Source organism: Schistocerca americana, chromosome 5 (assembly GCF_021461395.2).
Source record: "Schistocerca americana isolate TAMUIC-IGC-003095 chromosome 5, iqSchAmer2.1, whole genome shotgun sequence".
Taxonomy (NCBI): Eukaryota; Metazoa; Arthropoda; class Insecta; order Orthoptera; family Acrididae; genus Schistocerca; species Schistocerca americana.
In genome coordinates this window covers 444,548,830-444,570,697 of record NC_060123.1, presented here as the reverse complement: position 1 = coordinate 444,570,697, position 21,868 = coordinate 444,548,830, and the positions used below count along the sequence as shown (strand labels likewise).

General features: G+C 39.2%; 1 protein-coding gene across 1 annotated transcript in view; it reads right to left on the bottom strand.

The window, feature by feature from the left end:
• LOC124615562 (cellular tumor antigen p53-like) overlaps window positions 1–21,868 on the bottom strand; it is a 67,845-nt gene that overhangs the window by 10,169 nt on the left and 35,808 nt on the right. The window contains exons 5-8 of the mRNA XM_047143538.1: window positions 12,837–13,035; window positions 12,526–12,757; window positions 12,192–12,426; window positions 10,393–10,625 (exon numbers count right to left, since the gene is read on the bottom strand). Coding sequence (XP_046999494.1) covers window positions 10,407–10,625; window positions 12,192–12,426; window positions 12,526–12,757; window positions 12,837–13,035 — 885 coding nt within the window. The 3' untranslated portion in view covers window positions 10,393–10,406. The remainder of the gene's footprint in view (window positions 1–10,392; window positions 10,626–12,191; window positions 12,427–12,525; window positions 12,758–12,836; window positions 13,036–21,868) is intronic.

The window sequence follows — 21,868 nt, the reverse complement described above, 5'->3', positions numbered from 1 at the left end:
TGCAACTGTCTCATGGTCACTGATATCAGTTTCAATGTGGGCTTCTTCAGAGAGACCAGGCCTCCTTTTAGTTTCAATGTGGGCTTCTTCAGAGAGACCAGATCTCCTTTTTGTTGAACCAACTGCTTTAAGTTCACAGAGAAAGCACTTAGTACTGCTTCATTGCATGTTTTCTCACGCTCACCTCTTCTTCTCCTTCTTCTGCATAGGCGTTCAACCACCAGGTTTGTCAACAGCAATTTGCCATTCATTTCTGTCTTCAGCCTTCCTCTTGAGGGCAGTATAGGTGGTTGTGCTGGTATCCTCCTTGATCTGGTTGATGTATTCTTGTCTTATTTTTTCCTTCCGCTGTCCCTTCAATGATACTTTTAGTGATACTATAATGTCTTAGCAGATGGTTGACCCACCTTCCATATGAAATTAGCTTCAGGAGACAAGGCTTCTCTTCCTTGACTCTGTGGAACACCTCTTTGTTTGATGTCTTGTCTACCCAGGAAATCTCGAGTATTCTGCTGCAGCACCACATCTCAAACACTGTTGTTTTATGTTTTTCTGCTCCTCAGACTGTCCATGTTTCACTTCTGTACAGTAGCACACCACAAAGAAACATCTTCATGAGGTTTTTCCTGAGATGTTTGTCTATGCTGATGGACATGAAAAGCCTTCTCTTGTTAAAAGCAGCTTTTGCCTAGTGGATCTGGCTTACGATATCCTTCCTTGACCTCCCATCTGATGTAATTTTACTCCCTTGGTACACACAAGATTGGAAGGTCACAGTTGCTCATTGTTAGGTAAGCATGGGGTAACAGTGTTTTGTCTGCTCACCACTAAGATTTTTGTTTTACCTTTATTAATTTTCATATTATGGGAAGATCTGAGGGTGGTTTCCATCTGCACCAGCATCGCTTCTAACTATTCTGTATCTTCACCTAACACAGTAGTATCATCAGCAAATCTCGGCTTGTCAATTTTCCTTCCAAGAACTTTAATTCCTCGTATGTCTCCTAGTCTTCACCTATTGCTCTCTGGATTTATCTACTGAACAAGACGGGAGAGAGCGAGCAGCCCTGTCGTACACCCTGTCTGATAGTGGCAGCTTGATGTTCTTACATCTTATCACAGTCACATCTTCTCTATATAGTCTCTGCATTACTCTTCTGTCATGCTTTGCCAGTCTCTCTCAACACCTTAAAAAGCTCTCACCAGTCTACCCCATTGAATGCTTTTATAAGTTGATGAAGGCAATATGTGTGTCTAGACCCATCTTTGGTCTCTAAGCCGAGCATTGCTTCTCATGTGCCTATACCTCTTCTAAAGCCAAACTGGTCATCGGTGATCATTGCATCTATCCTGCCTTCTATTCACCTTAGAATAATACAGGTCAAAAATCTTTCAAACATGTGTTACCAAACTGAGGGTCCCACACTATTCACATCAGTTTGCAGATGCTTTCTTTGGTATAGACATACATTTTTTAAAGTCTGTCGGGAGCTCCCCTGTTTCATATATAACTTGTATGAGATGGAACGCTTCCTGACTGCAAGGTTGAACTCAATGCACAACACACACATTGATCTCCTCAGCATTATCTACATCTACATCCATACTCCGCAAGCCACCTGACAGTGTGTGGCAGAGGGTACCTTGAGTACCTCTATTGGTTCTCCCTTCTATTCCAGTCTCGTATTGTTCGTGGAAAGAAAGATTGTTGGTATGCCTCTGTGTGGGCTCTAATCTCTCTGATTTTATCAGAAGAATGCTGAAGATTAGATGGGTAGATCACATAACTAATGAGGAAGTATTGAATAGGATTGGGGAGAAGAGAAGTTTGTGGCACAACTTGACCAGAAGACGGGATCGGTTGGTAGGACATGTTCTGAGGCATCAAGGGATCACCAATTTAGTACTGGAGGGCAGCGTGGAGGGTAAAAATCGTAGAGGGAGACCAAGAGATGAATACACTAATCAGATTCAGAAGGATGTAGGTTGCAGTAGGTACTGGGAGATGAAGAAGCTTGCACAGGGTAGAGTAGCATGGAGAGCTGCATCAAACCAGTCTCAGGACCGAAGACCACAACAACATTGTTCATGGAAAGAAAGATTGTCGGTATGCCTCTGTGTGGGCTCTAATCTCTCTGATTTTATCCTCATGGTCTCTTCGCGAGATATACGTAGGAGGGAGCAATCTACTGCTTGACTCCTCGGTGAAGGTATGTTCTCGAAACTTCAACAAAAGCCCATACCGAGCTACTGAGTGTGTCTCCTGCAGAGTCTTCCACTGGAGTTTATCTATCATCTCCGTAACGCTTTCGCGATTACTAAATGATCCTGTAATGAAGCGCGCTGCAATCCATTGGATCTTCTCGATCTCATCTATCAACCCTATCTGGTACAGATCCCACACTGGTGAGCAATATTCAAGCAGAGGGCGAACAAGTGTACTGTAACCTACTTCCTTTGTTTTCGGATTGCATTTCCTTAGGATTCTTCCAACGAATCTCACTCTGGCATCTGCTTTCCCGACTACCAACTTTATATGATCAGTCCATTTTAAATCACTCTTAATGCCTACTCCCAGATAATTTATGGAATTAACTGCTTCCAGTTGCTGACCTGCTATATTGTAGCTAAATGATAAGCGATCTTTCTTTCTATGTATTCACAGCACATTACACTTGTCTACACTGAGATTCAATTGCCATTCCCTGCACCATGGGTCAATTCGCTGCAGATCCTCCTGCATTTCAGTACAATTTTCCATTGTTACAACCTCTCGATATACCACAGCATCATCCCCAAAAAGCCTCAGTGAACTTCCGATGTTCCAAGTCTTCATTATTTCCTGCATACAGTTTTTCAACGTATAGTTTCCACCCTTCTAGTATGTCTTTCTGCTCATATAATATTATTCCATCTTCATTCTGTATTCCGCTGCATTTTATTTGTCTGTTTCCAAAAAACTGTTTAATTGATTTCTAAGCAGATTCCAGCTTTTCTACCTTGATCATTTCATTCACCTCTTTGCATTGGTCCTCCAAGAATTGTTGTTTAGTCTTTTTTGACTCAGTTTATTTCATTCCTCAATGCTCTATATTGTCTTTGACCTTACTCAGCGACATCTTAAATTTATTTTTGTTATTATGCTTTCTGTAAGCCATTCTTTTTTATGCTTTGTCTTCTGTCTCCCAACTACTTCGTTTGCTGCTCATAGGATGTTGCATTTCAAGGACTCTCTTCTTTCTTCAACACCCCCACCCCCCTCATTCTTCCACATTTCTGGTGTTGTTCATTAACTGTTGCCATGTTTTTTTATTCCACGCATCTCGATCTAACGATACCATGCTTAACTCTATTCAGATCTCATTTCTCCCAAGTTCTTATGTTGAGGCTTTTGAATTTCAGATTACATTGTTGGATGATTAAATTCCCCTCCAATGACAGCATATTACGAAATACATTGTGTATTAATAAATTGAGATTTTCTCATTTTTCCAATGTATTCAGGGGCGAGTCTGGTGTTTGATGGAAGAATCCTATTAAACTGACTTGTCAAAAACAGTCTCACATGAAGCTTCAATTTTTGTCCCTGTTGATTTGAGTTGCTTATCTACTATAACAAATACATCCTCTGCACTTTCCGTTAGCCTATTAGCCTCTTGTTTTGATTATCACTGTCCAGTATTACTAATGGCTAATTGTTTGGAAGAAGACTAATTTCATTGGCTGCTGACAGATAGTAGAGGGTATGGCTGTCTGTCACCTATGGTGATACAGTCTGAATGAAACATATCTGACGAATTGGTGTGAATTGTTCAGCAAGCGACGAATTAATCTGCCTGACGAAACTTGATTTGAACGTCAGCTACCTGACTTACATGGTTTGAAGAATCAAGTAAGAAACTAAATTGTACAAGGCACCTTTACACAGAGTTTAGAGTGATCCTGGATGGAAAATATTTTGGAAGTGATGGCGTGGTAAAGAATGCAATGAACAACTGGAATAAGGAGCTGGCACATGGGGAATTCTAAAGTTCGAGAAAAAATATAACCAATGCTTGTGTAATGCAGGCGCCGGCCGAAGTGGCCGTGCGGTTAAAGGCGCTGCAGTCTGGAACCGCAAGACCGCTACGGTCGCAGGTTCGAATCCTGCCTCGGGCATGGATGTTTGTGATGTCCTTAGGTTAGTTAGGTTTAACTAGTTCTAAGTTCTAGAGGACTAATGACCTCAGCAGTTGAGTCCCATAGTGCTCAGAGCCATTTGAACCATTTGTAATGCAGGCGATTATGTTGGTGAAGTAGCTTCAATATCGTTAAGAGGTATTTTTTTGTTGTCACATAGATTTCTTGAATTTGCTGAAGTCTAATTGTCATTACCTCCTGAATTGCCCCTGTATGTCATCAAGAGTCCTCTACTAATACTTGCTGACACTTTGCATAACTTCATAAAATCACATGAAGAGAGGATCACAACCAACATTTACAAATTAGCCATCTCAAGCCAGAATGTTTATAGCACCCTCCTGGCACACCAGTTGCACTAATGTACATTTATATATATAATATAAAGGATAAAGTAGATCAGTATGCGTGGAGCTGTGATAGTGTGAAAGACTCTTGCTTCTTGTTCGTCTACAGTAACAATTCAAAACGATTGTTGCCACAGAAAATTCCACTAAACGTGAAATCAGTTCCGTAACACACTGTTTAGTGAAAAAAATCTCAGTGCTGTCAATACTTATCATGAAATTTGTTCTGTGTACAGACTAAATGTGACTAGTGAAGGTGCGCATCAATGGTGCCGTATGAGAGTGAAAGGATGAATGTTCATAAAGACAAACTGCACTTCTACTTGTAGTCAGGAATAAGTTTTGACAGGAAACTGATTAAAAAAATATATGAGTACAGGTTATTTTACTTCTCTGGAGTTTCTTTTTCATTAAGACAGGAGGAGAAGGCTCACTGCCGTAATCGCGCAGCAGACCGTATTATTCGTTTCGGACCTCTTGATAAGTATGGAAGTGTGATTACGCATGTCAATCACATCGCAATTACGGGCAGCATGGGGTTCACGCCTGAGCCTCAGGATTTGCACTAGCAGCTCATGTCGGGTGTTTGAAGCGTCAACTTCGCATCTTAATATCTCGGGATGTAATGGGAATATTGCGATGCAATCGACGCCATTGTGTGTGTGCTTTGTCATGCTATGGATTGCTGAAGAAAAAATATAGGAGGTCCATTTAAAAAAAACTTAAGTTGGGGGTTAAAAAACACATATGCTTTTGTTTTAGAATGTTTCCAAATATGTACATTCATGGGCCCCAGCCCTACATTGACACCGGTGAAAGTCGTTTTCCAATAGCTGTTATTGTTCCAGAGATATTTTGGGTGGACAAGATAGCTGGGACACCCTGTATATTTGCGTGTATTATACTTTAAGATACATCACACAAATGTGCCAATAAATTTAAAATTCTGACATAAATGTCTCGGCTCGAAATTCTTGTAAGTGGCTGGTCCTCAAACTGTTCAGTTTCGAACGCTCTGTGATAAATCCATCCCACTTTCTCACACATAACATAATTCATCTTGCGTAAAAATAAATTTACTTTGAAAGTAACGCTTTTCTAACCACCGTTCGCAATACTATCCGGAGACTGTTAGAAATAGGTTCGATTTACCAGTTACCAGAGAGCGCCAGAAAAAACAGGCATTATTGTGCGTGTGCAACTGTATTGGTGTAGGAAGCCCACATGTTCATGCGTATAAAGCACTAACAGAGCTTACATTACACCATAAAAGAAACAGGGCATCAGAGGGTACTCCAAAGAGCATCGGAATTTTGTAAACTATACTAAAATGCATAATTCGGCTTCAGTGCAAATTGGCTTTTTCCAGATTCACAATGAAGTAGGTCCCATCTGATATTAAGCTTTTCAGTGTGGTTTTTGGGATGTGAATTTTCTTGGAGTACCAGTACTCTGCGATCTCATTTTTGGTTCTTTATTATGGCATAATGCCATGTATGACAGAAGATGATAACGTGCACTTGAAATTCAGTGAACAGTTGGAACTAGGTGATACTGTAGAATGAAACACTTCATTTCAAATAAAATGACTGCCTCAGCGGAAAGATTAATAAAGCCAAATTTCTTTAGCAAACTTGCAAAATTAACTTCACTGTTCTCCAAGGCGATTAATGCTTCACTGCTACAAACTTGGAAATAAAATAAAATCAGAAAACTGAAATTAATAATATATTTTTGCCCTCCGTAATTATGTGAATGTATTTTAATTCACTTGATAGCTTCCGGCCACAGAAATCCGTTTTGTTTTCATTTGACGTGGGTGTTGTACACGAAGAGAAGCAGCGAAATCACTTAACGTAAACACGGGTCACGTGGAGGTTCTCCCCACTACAACTCAGACAACTCTGTGCAAGTGTGAATCTGGCAGCTAAGGCGCGGGAGAAAAATTTTTCTCGTTTGCATCTGGCTGCTTGCTGCTACTACCGATACAGCTAACAGCCATACTTCAAGTAGCGGGAGAACGTACTGCTTATACGCGAGTCAAATGCGCAGGCGCAAAGTCAAATGCGCAGGCACAACAGACCGCTGGCAATTGGTCAAACGAACCTAACGTGAACAGTTGTGACGTCATGCTCATAGCAAACAGTTTATTGTTACGAAGAATTACAATCTGTGCCCTACGGCCTTTGACATATTTTTGCTATTTTCACACACTTGTGCATGCACGGTGTTTTGTTGTTGTAAATTGCACATTTCCTTTGCCACTAAAGTTTTATTTTTTCCCTCTCGTTTATATTTTCTTGCTGCAGTATTATTCTCCAGTAGCAGGATGCAATAACATTCTTTGCTAGAGAATCAATTCTGCAGTCAAAATTACAAAAATTTTACTGAAGGCTAAAACAATGAAAAATTCCCGGAATTCCTAAAAATTCCCGGGTTTTTCCCGGTATTCTCCCGGATGAAAAAATTCCCGGGTTTTTCCTGGATTTCCTGGTTGTCCCGGGTCGTAGACACCCTGCTATTATGCTTTACAAGTGAAACAGAAGTCTTGGAGTCAGTCTCCTTTCTGCCATTGTACTGTAACAACTCAATCTACAGGATGTGTATGCAAAACGAAAACGAAAGACGAAAACAGAGATTGCTGGAAGAAGTTGAAGCAGAAGAAGCAGATTCAGAGTCATATGAGGAGTGTGAAGAACTAGAACACTGAAGTGATACAGAGACAGATGCTAATGATAGGCAAATGAGTTTTGTAAATAACAATTTCTACTTGGGAAAAGACAAATCAACAAAATGGACAAAGAACCGTCCACGAAGAAATGTAAGGAAAAGACCTAACAATACTATTATTCATGCACCAGGTGTGAAACCTGCAGCCAGAACTGTGAAATCGAACTTAAAGACTCCTCCCTTTTGTTTTTTGATGGAGGAATGGTCAACGATTTTAGTTTAGTAGGCTTTACCACGAGCGTTACTGATTATCAAATAAAACAATAAGTTTACTGTTAGCAGTCATTGTTTATTTACATACGCAACGAGTTTCAAAGGTTTAAATCTCCATCATCACGGGTGTTCTGTGTTACAATTTGGGGCAAAGAACATACAGCACCTAGTAGTTTAGTACCTAGTAGTTTCCAGACACCATCTTTGTCTACAAAGTGTAACTGTTTATATGTGATGTATTACAACAGAGAATGGAGCCTGTGACCTTTGAAGACAGTGCCACAGGTTACCCCACAGTCTTAACATAACACACACTTTGTCTTAAGACATATAAATGCACCTGATAATGAAGGTTTAAACCCCTGAAACACACTGCGCACATAAACAGGGTGTATACGGGGACAAGGAAAAAAAAAATTCCCGGATTTGTCCCGGATATTCCGTTTAAAAAAAATATGCTTTTTCCCAGGCAAAAATACACTTTTTCTGTGCTAAGTGACAGTAGGTTTTCTGTAGATTTTCCCTTGGAACTGTAAAACTTATCAATCCTTTGAATGGTTAACGTTTTATATAATCGCATAGCCCAGGGGGAAAAAAAAAGACGGAGCAGAGAAGTTTTGGAGAGACTTTTAATAAAAAAAATGAAAGAAGTTTTGGAAAGACCTTTGAACCTTTGATTTGCAGCAACATATACGCTGCATAATTTTGTATTACGAAAGTATAAATTTGAATTGCACCAAACACAGCGCGTTAGTTTCCGGAGCGTTGCAACCGAGGTTGCGATGTCCTTTTGTAAGCGAGTCATATCTCAAGCCACGAGATCTCGCCAGCTGATGACAGCAGCTATCCAGAGCATAGGACACATGTTATAGTCAGCCAACAGCAAGATTACTGGTTACATAGCGCGAACACACAAGAGGAAAAGTTAACGGTTTACATTAATGTACACAGTACCGTATATCTACAAGAAAAGCTAAGCTTTCAAATATAATATTGGTCTCTAAGGTTAACACGCTACAATAGAAGCTAAGCTTTCACATGTAATATTGATCTTTTTTTGCGTGTAATACACTTTAAGATACATCACACACATGTGCCAGTAAATTTAAAATTATGACATAAATGCCTCGGCTCGAAATTCTTGTAAGTGGCTGGTCCTCAAATGTTCAGTTTCGAGCGCTCTGTGATTTAGATATCCACCCCACTTTCTCACACGTAATAGAATTCATCTTGTGTAAAAAGAAATTTACTTTGAAAGTAACACTTTTCTAACCACCGTTCGCAATACTGTTAGAAATAGGTTTGATTTACCAGTTGCCAGAGAGCGCCAGAAAACACATTATTGTGCGTGTGCGACTGCAGTGGTGTACGAAGGTCGCATATTCATGTGTATAAAGCACTACGAGAGCTTACATTACACCATAAAAGAAACAGGGCATCAGAGGATACTCCAAAGAGCATCGAAATTTCGTAAACCATACTAAAATGCATAATTTGGCTTGAAGTGCAAATTGGCTTTTTCCAGATTCACAATGAAGTAGGTTCCATCTGATATTAAGCTTTTCAGTGTGGTTTTTGGGATGTAAATCTTCTTGGAGTACCAGTACTCTACGATCTCTGCCATGTATGGCATAATGCCATACATGGCAGAAGATGATAACGTGCACTTGAAATTCATCGAACAGTTGGAACTAGCCAACACTGTAGAATGAAACACTTTGTTTCAAATAAAATGATTGCCTCAGCGGAATTGCTTTAGCAAACTTGCAAAAATAACTTCATTCTTCTGCAAGGCGATTAATGCTTGGCTGCTACTAACTTGGAAAGAAAATGAAATCAGAAACTGAAATTAATAATATATTTTTGCCCTCCGTAATTATGTGAATGTATTTTAATTCACTTGATAGCTCCCGGTCACAGAAATCCGTTTTGTTTTCATTTGACATGGGAGCTGTACACGAAGAGAAGCAACAAAATCACTTAACGTAAACACGGGTCACGTGGAGACTAACCCCCTCCCCACTACAACTCAGACAACCCCGTGCAAGTGCGAATCTGGCAGCTAGGGCGAGTGAGAAAAATTTTTCTCATTTGCATCTGTCTGCTTGCTGCTACTACCGGCACAGCTAACAGCCAAACTTCAAGTAGCAGGAAGGGGGAGAAGGTACTGCTTATACGTGAGTCAAATGCGCATGCGCAACAGACCGCTGGCAATTGGTCAAACGAACGCAATGTGAACAGTTGTGACGTCATGCTCATAGCAAGCAGTTCATTGTTACGAAGAATTACAGTCTGGGCCCTACGGCCTTCGACATACTTTTGCTATCTGCAGAAACTTGTGCGTGCACAGTGTTTTGTTGTCATAAATTGCAGATTTCCTTTGCCACTAAAGTTTTATTTTTTCCCTCTCGTTTATATTTTATTGCTGCAGTATCATTCTCTAATAGCAGGATACAATAACATTCTTTGCTAGAGAATTAATTCTGCAGTCAAAATTACAAAAATTTAACTGAAAGCTAAAACAATGAAAAATTCCTGGAATTCCGAAAAATTCCCGGGTTTTATCCCAGTTTTCTCCCGGATGAAAAAATTCCCGGGTTTTTCCCGGATTGTATACACCCTGATAAATAAACATTGACTAGTAATAGTAAACTTGTTTCATTCATGGGTATGATCGAAAAAATACGTGGATATACTGCAGTGCACATAAAAAGCACTTTGGGGAATTCTGCACGGAAACAAAACACCAAAGAGACAGATGTGGTTGAAATTGTTGGGTTACCTACTTTGCTAAACCATATCAACCGCTTTTAGTAATAGAAAGTGGGACTGCAAGAATAATTGAAAGTCTGGACTGACAATTTTTACATCTGTGAAATACATCAACTGAAAGAGTTTTCTACTTATGCAGCTACATTCTTACCTAAAGGAAGACTGTCAGTAATCCTCTTTGTACACCTGTCGCAAGATAGAGTCACACTCTGAGAAGGGCACCTGATTTTCACCAGCATCTCTCCACAGCATTGCTATGGCTTGTCGCTTGATTTCTCTCTGATGGGATAGATATACTGGAAGGTAAATGCAAGGTTGCTCAGCTTGCTGCCTTTGCATGCCAATAATATGGCTACTGGCTCTTAAGGCAGTATTATCACACTCCTGCAATTGAAGATGCCAATTAATTTATTTGTAAGTCATGATGTGCTAACATCTCTAGTAAATAATAAAACAGAAAAAACACACACACACACACACACACACACACACACACACAGTCTCATGGCAAGGGCAATGTAGAAAGTTGGAAAATGTGCTGCCTTTTCTTCTAACCTTTAAGTATAATAAACCTAACATATCCTCTAAAATAGGTCAAAATCAAGGATCTTTGCTTGTTCAATGTCCTAAAGCCCTGTGTGTATGCTGCTGGCTTTGGATCAAACTCTGCAGGAGTGGCTTTCCTACTGCAACTCCCCAGCAGGCAGTGTGTCACAGTATACTTCCAGGAGGCAACGCCTGCAGCTGTATGCAGCAGCAGGTAGAATGTTCGCCTGTACCTGTCTTTGGATTTTGCGGCACATCAGCAAGCCCCCTATGAGGAAATAGTTTCAAATGTCCCCAAAGATTGCACCACCATGTGGAGGTCATTTCATACCTGCTTTCTCACCTTTCAAATGGCAATTTCTTTCCATGCCAATAGATTATGCCTGACCATTCACATACATTACCAATAGTGGTATTTCATGAGCAAGCGTAAAAAATTTTGATTTGTACATAAATTTTTATGAGGATAGAGCTCGAGAAGAAATTATGTCTCTTGAGTATTACTTCATTTTATATTTCTATCAACTGTCATACATTACCAATAGTGGTATTTCATGAGCAAGCGTAAAAAATTTTGATTTGTACATAAATTTTTATGAGGATACAGCTCGAGAAGAAATTATGTCTCTTGAGTATTACTTCATTTTATATTTCTATCAACTGTAAACGGATCACAGTGCTAACACTGTCACATGTGGTTAACTGGCTAGATTATAGTGACATAGTCTTGCTGGTGTTAGAGTGGGCATTACATTACATGTCAGGCTTTGTGGTGTTTTGAGGTGACTGAGTATTTCTGTTCCTGATAGCTCTCACATCCAACTTATTGGATTAAACTGAAGTCGTCGTATTCCATACATTTTGCTGTCTTGCATTTTGGTGTGTGATTTAAGTGTGTCTATAAATTTGCAGATGCTTCAGAAAGGCATATTCCGAAGTATAATTTTTGGAGTTGGCTTGTCAGGAAGCAAGGTGTGCATTGAAAAATCATGCTCTTCCACACTTCTCACACAAATTGCAGTAATGAAAACTTTGGTGCAATATCCAGTTGCTGAACTCGTTAACACAAACTATAGCGACCTCTAGTAGCCCCATTATTTGTATTTACATGTTATTATAAAGCAGCATATGAAATTAGCTTCACATGAAACAACAGTCTAGGTCTTTCTTCCATGATAATGATACCTTGAAACACAACAACGAGGAAGTAAGATTAGCACCACGCAGCACTGAAGCATGTTATGTAGCCCAAACTAATGAAAATGCTCGCTATATGCAAGATGCTAGGTAATTTAATAGGTAACAACAGGAACTGTAATTTGCAAGTTTATGGTATATAAAATGTCCTATTGTAAATAACAGACAGTGCAGGACATTTTTAAATGTCACACAACATATCTGTACCTGTGGTGAATCTCTCTGCTGCTCAGCAGCAACTTGGGTCTGGGGTACTTCTTGCAGTGCTTGAATTCTCGATACGTGCATCAGCTGTTGGATGGCAGTTTTAGTCTCTGACTGAACTTCTTCAGACGGGTCTCTTGCATGATTACGCAGGTACTGTTTCTCCTGCTTTTCCTTATCTCTGCGAGGGCAGCTGCATACCCTCACTTCCAACACACGACGCCCTAGGATCTCTCCACTGGTAACAAGCAATTTTTTTCTCAGAGTGACGTGTACATAAACAATCTGTTCTACTTATGTTAATATTGTCTGCAATATATGATCTAACAGTACAAACCTGACGTCCTCTAGAGTAAACACCAGTGCAAGAGCCCTTCGGCCAATACCACCTCTACAGCTGTTCTTACAAACAAAAGTGTACAGCAAAGGAACACTAGTAGCACCAGGCTGTGGAGCACAGAGCGGTGTAACAACACTGTAGCGTCCCGACACTGGATCTGTCTGATATTGCGTTAAAGGGTCACTGCAGCGGACAACGTGCTTCACAGATGGACAGCCTAAAACAGAAGCTTCAGTGTATTGAAACTGTAAGTAATTTACTGTCAAAAATATTACATGTGAGTCAAGACACAAATTCATGGTACACACCTGCATTCAGTGTATGAGCTAAGTCCTCATGAGTGGGGCATGTCTTAACAACTTCTTCAAATGACTCAGATTCTGGTACGAACAATGGAAGTGCACGAATGAAGAGAGCAGTTGACGGTGTCCAATCTGTGTTCAGTGTCACACTGAAACGAACACTTTTGCCTATATCTGTGAATACTTTGTCCAGAATCTGTGAATACTGAGGAAGAGAAAATTAACACTTCTTAGATTTCATTTATAAGTTGTGCTGTAAAAGACCCTACTTATTAATCTTGTAACAGACAAAGACTAGATTCAGCATATTATCTTTTTACTCATAAACCATAAGTTCCACATGTCAAAGTTATAAAATACTAAGGCGAACTGTCTGCAGAAGGATGGAACAAATTATGACAGTCTGGAGGAAGATCAGTTTGGATTCTGGAGAAATGTCGAAACACATGAATCAACACTTTATAACAAAGGTTAAAGAAAAATAAAGATACATTCATAGCACTTGTATGTTTAGAAAATCTTTTTCATGGTGTCAACCGGAAAACAATTTTTGGAATTTTGATGTTATCTGAGATGCAATTCAAGGAGCAAAACATTACCCACAACATGTACAGAAACCACATTGTAGTTCTAAGAATAAATGGAGGCAGTGACACAGAAGTCAGTGAAACAAGGTTGTGACCTATGCTATTCATTACTGTATAGTATTTAATTTGCAAATGAGACAAAGTAGTAGAGCAGTTTTACAAGACAGGAAGCAAAATAAAATCATGGCAAGAGTAAAGAGGATATGCAGACTGACTATAGTGATTAAAGGTTTCCTGATATATGTTGTCATCAATTAGTATAAATTTAAGTCATCAATTGGTATAAATTTAAATGTTAAGTCTTTTCTAAAAATATCACCAAACACCCAATTCTTTAAAGAATCAAACTTGTATGCAGAAAAAAAGCTTCAAACATCTGATTACTTTCAAAATGAATTAATGTATAAATTATTTGCCATTAAGCATGTATGCGAGAAAAAAGTTCAGAAGTGGTTTTAAATTACGTTTAAAGTTTGCTGTTAGTCACTAAGTGCTCTTATTATCAAACAATTGATAAGTATAGTATGCATAATTTGCATTCTGTTTCAAGCAAAAGCTAGTTTTTCACACATCTCAATGTTTATGACATAATTATCTCTTGAACTAACATTTGTGCACCTGGAAATCGTTAGATAGGCATTCTGCAAATGGAACCAGGTGGCTGTACCCTCGGTTAGCAGTTTGGATAGGTTGGTTGATTTGGGGGAGAGGACCAAACAGTGAGATCGTCAGTCCCATCAGATTAAAAGGATGGGGAAGGAAGTCGGCTATGCCTTTTTAAAGGAACCATCCTGGCATTTACTTGAAGCAATTTAGGGAAATCATGGAAAACCTAAATCAGGATGGCCGGATGCATGTTTGAACCATCACCCTCCCGAATGCGAGTCCAGTCTGCTAATTACTGCACCACCTCGATCAGTGGTTAATAGATTTGTCTGTAATGGAGCCTTAGATGGAGTGAAACATGGACAATTAAAAGTGAAGGCAACAGGAGAGTAGAAACTTGTGAAATGTGATGTTCCAAAAGAATGCTGAAGATTAGATTGGTCGATGAGGTAGCTAATGAAGAATGGCATTGATTTTGGATGGGAAAAAGCTTTAGATCAGCAAACAGATAACTGGGAATGGAAAAGTGTGGGACATTACAATATCCACTACTGCAATTATGACCGTAAGTCACTTTCAAGTGGTTACAGTTTAAGTAGTTTAATCTAGATCCTCTGGTACTGCAGCATGTATTCCCACGACTCGTTATGCATAAAAGTCATTTTATTACTGGGCAAGGTGAGCTGGTTAACCAGTCAGGATGGGAACTAACTTGATCACGTGACTAGGTACAGTCATGTTCCAATTCAAAGTAGCACACATTGCTACCTCCCAGAGTGAATGTGAAAAGTGATCGCCAGAAAAGACCTACGTGGGAAACTGCGACAACTTTCTGCCAACATCTTTACTAACAACAAAAACGAGTAATGTATAATAGTGCCCACAGAGAAGGTGCCAGAAGTTACTGGTGCATAAATCATTGAAGGATGGACATGATACTAAATGGAGTAGTATTCAAGTATCTGTCCCAAAGTGGAGTAACTGAAACGCATATAATAATTATTTCATTGCTGACATAACTAAATGTGTTATTAGACAGTGATTTCTGTAATATTATGAACAATACAAGGGAATATCATCTCTGCAAAAACTTCATTGCTTTTGTCACACACAACTGGATTTTCAGTCTGGTACAGAAACTAACAAAATCTGTTCTATCCATAGGATGATTTTAAAAGTTTCCAGAATGAATGAGTCGTCATGTGCGCCTGGGAGAATGTACTTAAAAAAACATACACTAGAATTTTTACACAAAAGTGAAGAATCAAGATTGAAGTGGCCCATAGTTTATTTAGACAAACCGTGGATTCATATACATTACACTGTGAAGAAATGCTTGCAAAGAGAAAGTGTGTGCGTACTATCAAACACTATTGTCATTGAATGTTTCATTGTTGCAAATGCATGCAGTTCTGTTTCATGTTCGCTTCTCCTCTTTAACTATAAATGGAAAACAACTTCAGACTACCATGTAGAAATGGTCAGGAAAAATTAAAAATGCATAGAAACAAAAAAGACAAACTTTAGGCATTCATTAAGGATCACCAATCTTCTCCTCTTTATTATATTGACCAAATTTTGGAAGAACATGGTTCCCTTCCTACTGCCACACCATCTAAACCTAAAACTTACAAAACTGGTACGGCATTTTGAAAGAACATGATCCATATTCATCATATGTCAAGCATCTCACTTTCTCCTGGTATAAGCATTGTGATGTAATGCCACTTTGGCAACTTACATGTCAATTTTGCAGCTTTTATATTCAAGCAGTGTTTCGGTTGGTCTCATAAGGCTGAGTAGACCACCTTCCCTACCATTCCTCCACAGAAAAATTTGATGTGCTCACCGAGCAAAGCCAAAACTTCTAACCACTAGACCATGCAATCAGCTGACTTCTGCAGCTGCAACTTTGCCTCTAGAAGTGAACTGTAACCATTGCTACAGTTTACCTGGACCAATTTACACTGGGATTGCATAGTGCTTCGACCTACGAGCAGGCGGTTTCCAACACCACTAGATTTAATGGACCTTTGCTTGATATCAGTCTTTCAGTACACCTGCATATTGAATTAGTAATCCTTGGACTTTTGTCAATTTCAATCAGAAACTATCGCATATTAATTTATATTTGGAACTATCACTTATATCCATCAAGAGCTATAACTGTTTGTTTTCATGGCCTAATAGACACTTTTAATTTATTGTTATGGAAATTTATTTGCGTTCAATAAATCCACTGCCCTCAAACTGAGGATCACAATATTGGAAATGGGGACGTCCCAGCTGCTTAAGAAAGGAAAGTATGTCAAACCTGCCTTGTGATGCACTTTCAGAATGTGATATCAAATGTTTGGATTGCTAACGTGCCTTTTTGCTGTTTACAAACTCATAGTTGCATTACTTGGTTCAGAAGTTAGCACTGTTGTCCGATCTGTCTGTGCTACTGTGCTCTGGCATATTCTCTTTATTACCCAATCATTTCTGAACAAGATGTGTTTGTTAGCGACAAGGCTAATTCATAAGTATGTAAATGGGAAACTATATGCGAAAAATTTAATAATAGCCACAGAGGTTCGCATTCAAGCTTTGAAAACAGTTTGCCTCCTCCTTGGCTGTGTGCACATCTGAAATATTTCAAATGGCCTGAAACTTTTTCAGACTTTGATATCTGGTCCAGAACAGTAGCAATGTAGTGCAATAAGTTTCAATTGCAAGTTCCATTCACTAGTGACCACATGGTCGCATACTCAGCAACCCTGGGCTATAGATGACATGGTGTCAGCTCAAAGTGCCGTTAACAGTTTTCAACTGGGAGCGCTAAAGGCTGCAAGCGAAATTAGCAGCCATCTACAGAACTATGACAACAATGAGGCATTGCCATAGAGACATTTACAAAATCGCATTATGTTACTGGTTGAGTTAGTCGCGTAATGCCCACTGCAACTTATGCCTCCTCAACTATAGAACTGTGCATCATTTATAGTGATACACTTTGTACCCTGTTGCCAAGGCTGTTTTTCATGGCAGATGACAATGTCCACATTATGAGGACAAGTGTTATAATTAGTTACGTAGATGTCACGCAGCAGAAGTATACTGTACCACGCTGAGCACCAATCACCAAGAAGCGAATTCTACAATCGTATGCTGCAGCTGTGCAAAATTTTGCTACATGCAACACTGTCAAAACATTCCAGTGACTTATTTTTGACATTTTGCACTGGTCTGTCATTAACCAAAGCAGCTTAGTGTTGGCATTCCCTCACTAAGTGAAGTGCAAACAAATCTGAAGGTGTATGGCCACCATAAAGTGTCACTCTTAGGTAGTGTGCAACTGGCGCTCAGTTATACTCGGGTGTCCTGAATATCGTCATTCTTAGTAGTGACGTCTCCTTTGGTAGAGAACATTTTTGGTTTAAGTGCCCCTTGTTTGTTGGTGCCCTGTGCTGCCTTTGATATACTTCAGATGCAATTTGCATAACTGTTTGAACCTGGTTCAGTGAAAGCAGTAGACTTGCAGTACCACATTTTTGTACAGCCAACACCATGTCCGAAATTTTACAAAGTTTGTCCGATTCTGTTGGCCATTAATACTGAACCAGACAGGCTAGAAAAAAAACGAGTTTTGTTTTTGGTTTCCTAGAGTCGGTGGGGCTTTGCCGCAATTGGTGGAAAGACAACCCGGAGGGCTCCCATCACTTGTGACAAGATTTTAGGTAAACCATTAATGTTCAAGCGGACACTGATTTCAGTCCCTTACCCTCACAGAGATGCATTTTTTTTCTGGACTTTAAAGAGGAAAACTCTTCGCTAAAATCGATCTGATGGAGGCATATTTTCACAAACTGTATCAATAGATCGGACTGCCTTTTAGTATGGCTAGCATATGATTCCAGAGATTCTACATTGTGTGAATTATTTCTGTATCATCAACTGTACAATCTACCTTTGGTTTTTGCGGACTTTGTACCAAAAGGACTTGGGTATAACACTTTCAAACGGACCTTCTTTCAATAGGCAGCCACTTATTTAGGCTACATCCTCAATGAGGAAGGCCTTCAACCCATCAAAGAATATGTACAGGCTATTAAAAACATGCCATTGGTGTTGGCGACACATGCATTCCCACTCGGCATCACAGCTGTTCTCTCTCAAAAGTTAGTGGATGGTATGAAGAGGTCATTCTCGTTTATGCCAAAACACTTACTCCCACTCAAAAGCATTATTTATAGAATGAAAAGGGAGTACCGACCATCATCTTTGGTGACAATATATTTAGCATTTTAGGTATGATCGCAAAATGCACCATATCACAGACGATAAACCCGTAACAAAATGCCTGTGCTGGCATACTATCAGCCAAGTAAAAGGTAAATTCACACTGAATTTATGGCTTCTAATTGACAGCTGAGAAAAACTTGGATTTCCAATCTGGTTATAAAGTCTTGACATTGGATGTTAGTAGGCTGTGTGAGGCTACAAACTTGTCTTCGGTAACAATTTCCTTCCATACTAGTTTCAACAAATTATGCCAATCATAAACTGCAAGCCTTGCGCACAGCACAGCCTTTTACCAGCCACGACTTTGCCTTTACAAACTATTCCGAAGAATTCATTCAGGGGGACTATACAACCAAAAGAACTAAACCCACACAAATATTATTAGATTGTAAAATACATTAACAAGACCAGATTCTGGGATGAATCTGTCTCACACTGAGATACCTTGTGAATATTAAAAACCAAGTTGCCAATTGAAATCAGGGAGAAGTTGGTTCATGTGCCTGAATATAATATTGAAAGTCTCCATCACTGCTAGACACAATCTCTTGAATGAAGAGCCAAAAGCAATAACCACACGGAACTGAAAATTGCAGGGGAAACAGAAATGATAACCAACTGAGCACATCATGTAACCTTGAATGAAAAAACCCACTGGAAATAACAACCAGCAAGGAGACAATAGTAGTAACAGGAATTGATACAAAAAGCAGACACACAAGCAACGGTCCTGGGGTTTGTGGTTGGCTACTCTCCTGCTGATTATTAGTGCTTCGAATCTGATAGCACCCAGGCTATCAAATTCGAAGCACCAATAATCAGCAGGTGAGTAGCCAATAATTACAGAGGTGGTAGACAATAATAATTGTTTGATAAGCTAAATGCGAACATCTATTGCCCCAGAGGGTTGATAGCAGACAGAGCAAGGGACTGTGGTCATGAAATCAGAATTACAGTCACTGATGGAACAGCTATAAAAGAAGAGCTGGGGCAAGACACTAACCTCTGAAAATTTAATAGTGGTTCCACAATCTGCAGCACATGATGAAATCGAAGGAATACACCTTACCACAATTTTAGACACAGGTGTATTGGTTAATATTATTTCAGTGGCATTCTTCAAAACAATATTGGACAGGGTCCACATGTCAACCTTCCCTGTAACAAACTCTAGTACCGGGTGCGTATGTGGACAAGATGATCAACTCTTGGATTTTGTCTGGGTGAAAATACAATACAACCAGTTTGAACGTACATTTTTTCCAAGTCGAGTGACAATATACGAACAGATCTTCAATGCACGGCAACATGTACACAGCGTATTTTCATAAAAAATGCATAAATACAAATTCCACTAGATACAGCATCGCAGCTTGTGAAGCACTGAAATCAAGACTGTGCTGAATGATGCATTTTTGTCAGCCATCATAGCTCGTGTCACTTGATTTCGCCAACCAATGACAGCAGATATTCAGAGTATAGGGCATGCAATGTTGCCAGCCAATAGCAATATCACTTTTAAGTAGTGCGAACACACAAACTGGACAAGTTAAACTTTCACATATAACAACGGTTGTCAAAAAGTTTTTGCTGGTTTTTCTGAGGATGTGGTTAAGCAGCATCCTAAGAGCACAGTGTAAACTGCAGCAGCTGAATATATCTGACAACCTCTATTATAAGATTTACTGCTGTACGCCAAACATTTTGTGGGTTACCTGATGGAATACAAGTTCAGTCGAACACTTTGATTTTTCCAGAGAAACGCCAATTACACGTGCAATTGCACAAGAACTCACCTCGCACAATTTTAAGGATAGTTATACTTTTTCCCCATCCGTATTACATAATTTGTAATCTATAAAGAACTAAAATAAATATAAGAAACTAACCTTGAAGCTTGGTCTTTAGGGATTGTGGCACTTTAAGATATATTAAACACAAATGTGCCAGTAAAATTTTAAATAATGGTATTAATGGCTGGTCTTCTGGGCACGTAATTTTTCGAAGTAGTTGGTCCTCAAAGTATTAAGTTTTGCCTGAGAGTCAAATGCTCCTCAATTTAAGAAATCCATTATGCTTTCTCGCTTGTAACATAATTCAACTTGCGTACAAGGTAATTTACTGTGAAAGTAATGCTTTTCAAACCAGCGTTCGAAATATTTTCTCATGACCTGTTACAAATATAAAAAGTTCTACATCTCCATCTATACTCTACAAACCACCATGGCAAAGGGTACAGCTCATCGTGCCCATTATTAGGGCTTCTTCCTGTTCCACTCACATACAAAGCATGGGAAGAATGATTGATTGAATGAATGACTCTAATAAATCTTAGCCTCATGATCTCTGTGTGAGCAATATGTAGGGGTTGTAGTATATCCCCAGAGTAATCATTCCAAGCCAGTTCTTAAAACTTTGTTAATAGACTTTCTTGGGATAGTTTATGTCTGCCTTCAAGAGTCTCCCATTACAATTCCTTCAGTATCTCTGTGACATTCTCCCATGGATTAAACAAACCTGTAACCATTCATGCTGTCTTTATCTGTATACTTACAATATCCCCTGTTAGTAGTATCTGGTACGGGTCTCGTACACTTTAACAATATTCTAGGATGGGTTGCATGAGTGACATGTAAACAAGCTCTTTTGTTGTGACATGACACTCTTTGAAAGCAGTTGGTTCTTACTAAGTACAGTATTGCATAGTCTTCATCCTAAAACCTTTGACAAAATTTGCTGTCAGCAGATACCTGTGTGGACATTGTGTTTTGTTGTAAATGGCACATTTTCTCTACAACTAAAGTTTTATTTTGGTGTTATCCTCTTGTTTATGTTTTATTACCACAGTATTATTCTGCTTTAGCACGCTAAAGTAAAATTCTTTGCTACAGTATCAGTTCATACCAGTCAAAATTAGAAAAATTTAACTGAAAACAAGAAAAACGAGAAGTTCCTGAGATTCTAAAAAATTTCCATGCTTTTTTCTCCAGATGAAAAGATCCCTGCATTTTTCCTGGATTTCCCAGGGCGTATACACCTTGTAGTATTATTGTAACTGCATAATGATGACAATCGCACAATGAAAGACTGCAGACATGGCTCAAAGGCAAGCTACGAAATTTATAGCAATTGGAGGCATCTCCCCAGTCGTCCCACATCTGGATGTAGATTGTACTGTAGGGCCTGACCTTCTGAGGAATAAGGATGCCATAGTCAACTTCTTCTTGAAAGTTCCACCTTACGAGTGACAGTGTTCCGGTTTCAGTAAATTGATTGAGCAAACTAAGTCCATGGCAAACACTGTTATGTGTTATGGAATAACAATAAAGTGGAAGCATTCAGAATCCTGTAACACTGAAAATTCCAGCTCTAAATGAGCAAATTCAATCACAGGTCATGGAATCCAATGCATTGTCACAAGCACAGTAGACTGAGCTGTTTAACCTACTTCAGCACCGGCAACAGCGGGAAGCAGATTACTCTGAGTTACACAAAACTAAGATATGTATAAGAAGTCAACTGAACTATATACATGTCACTGCAGAACTAATTACTAAACTG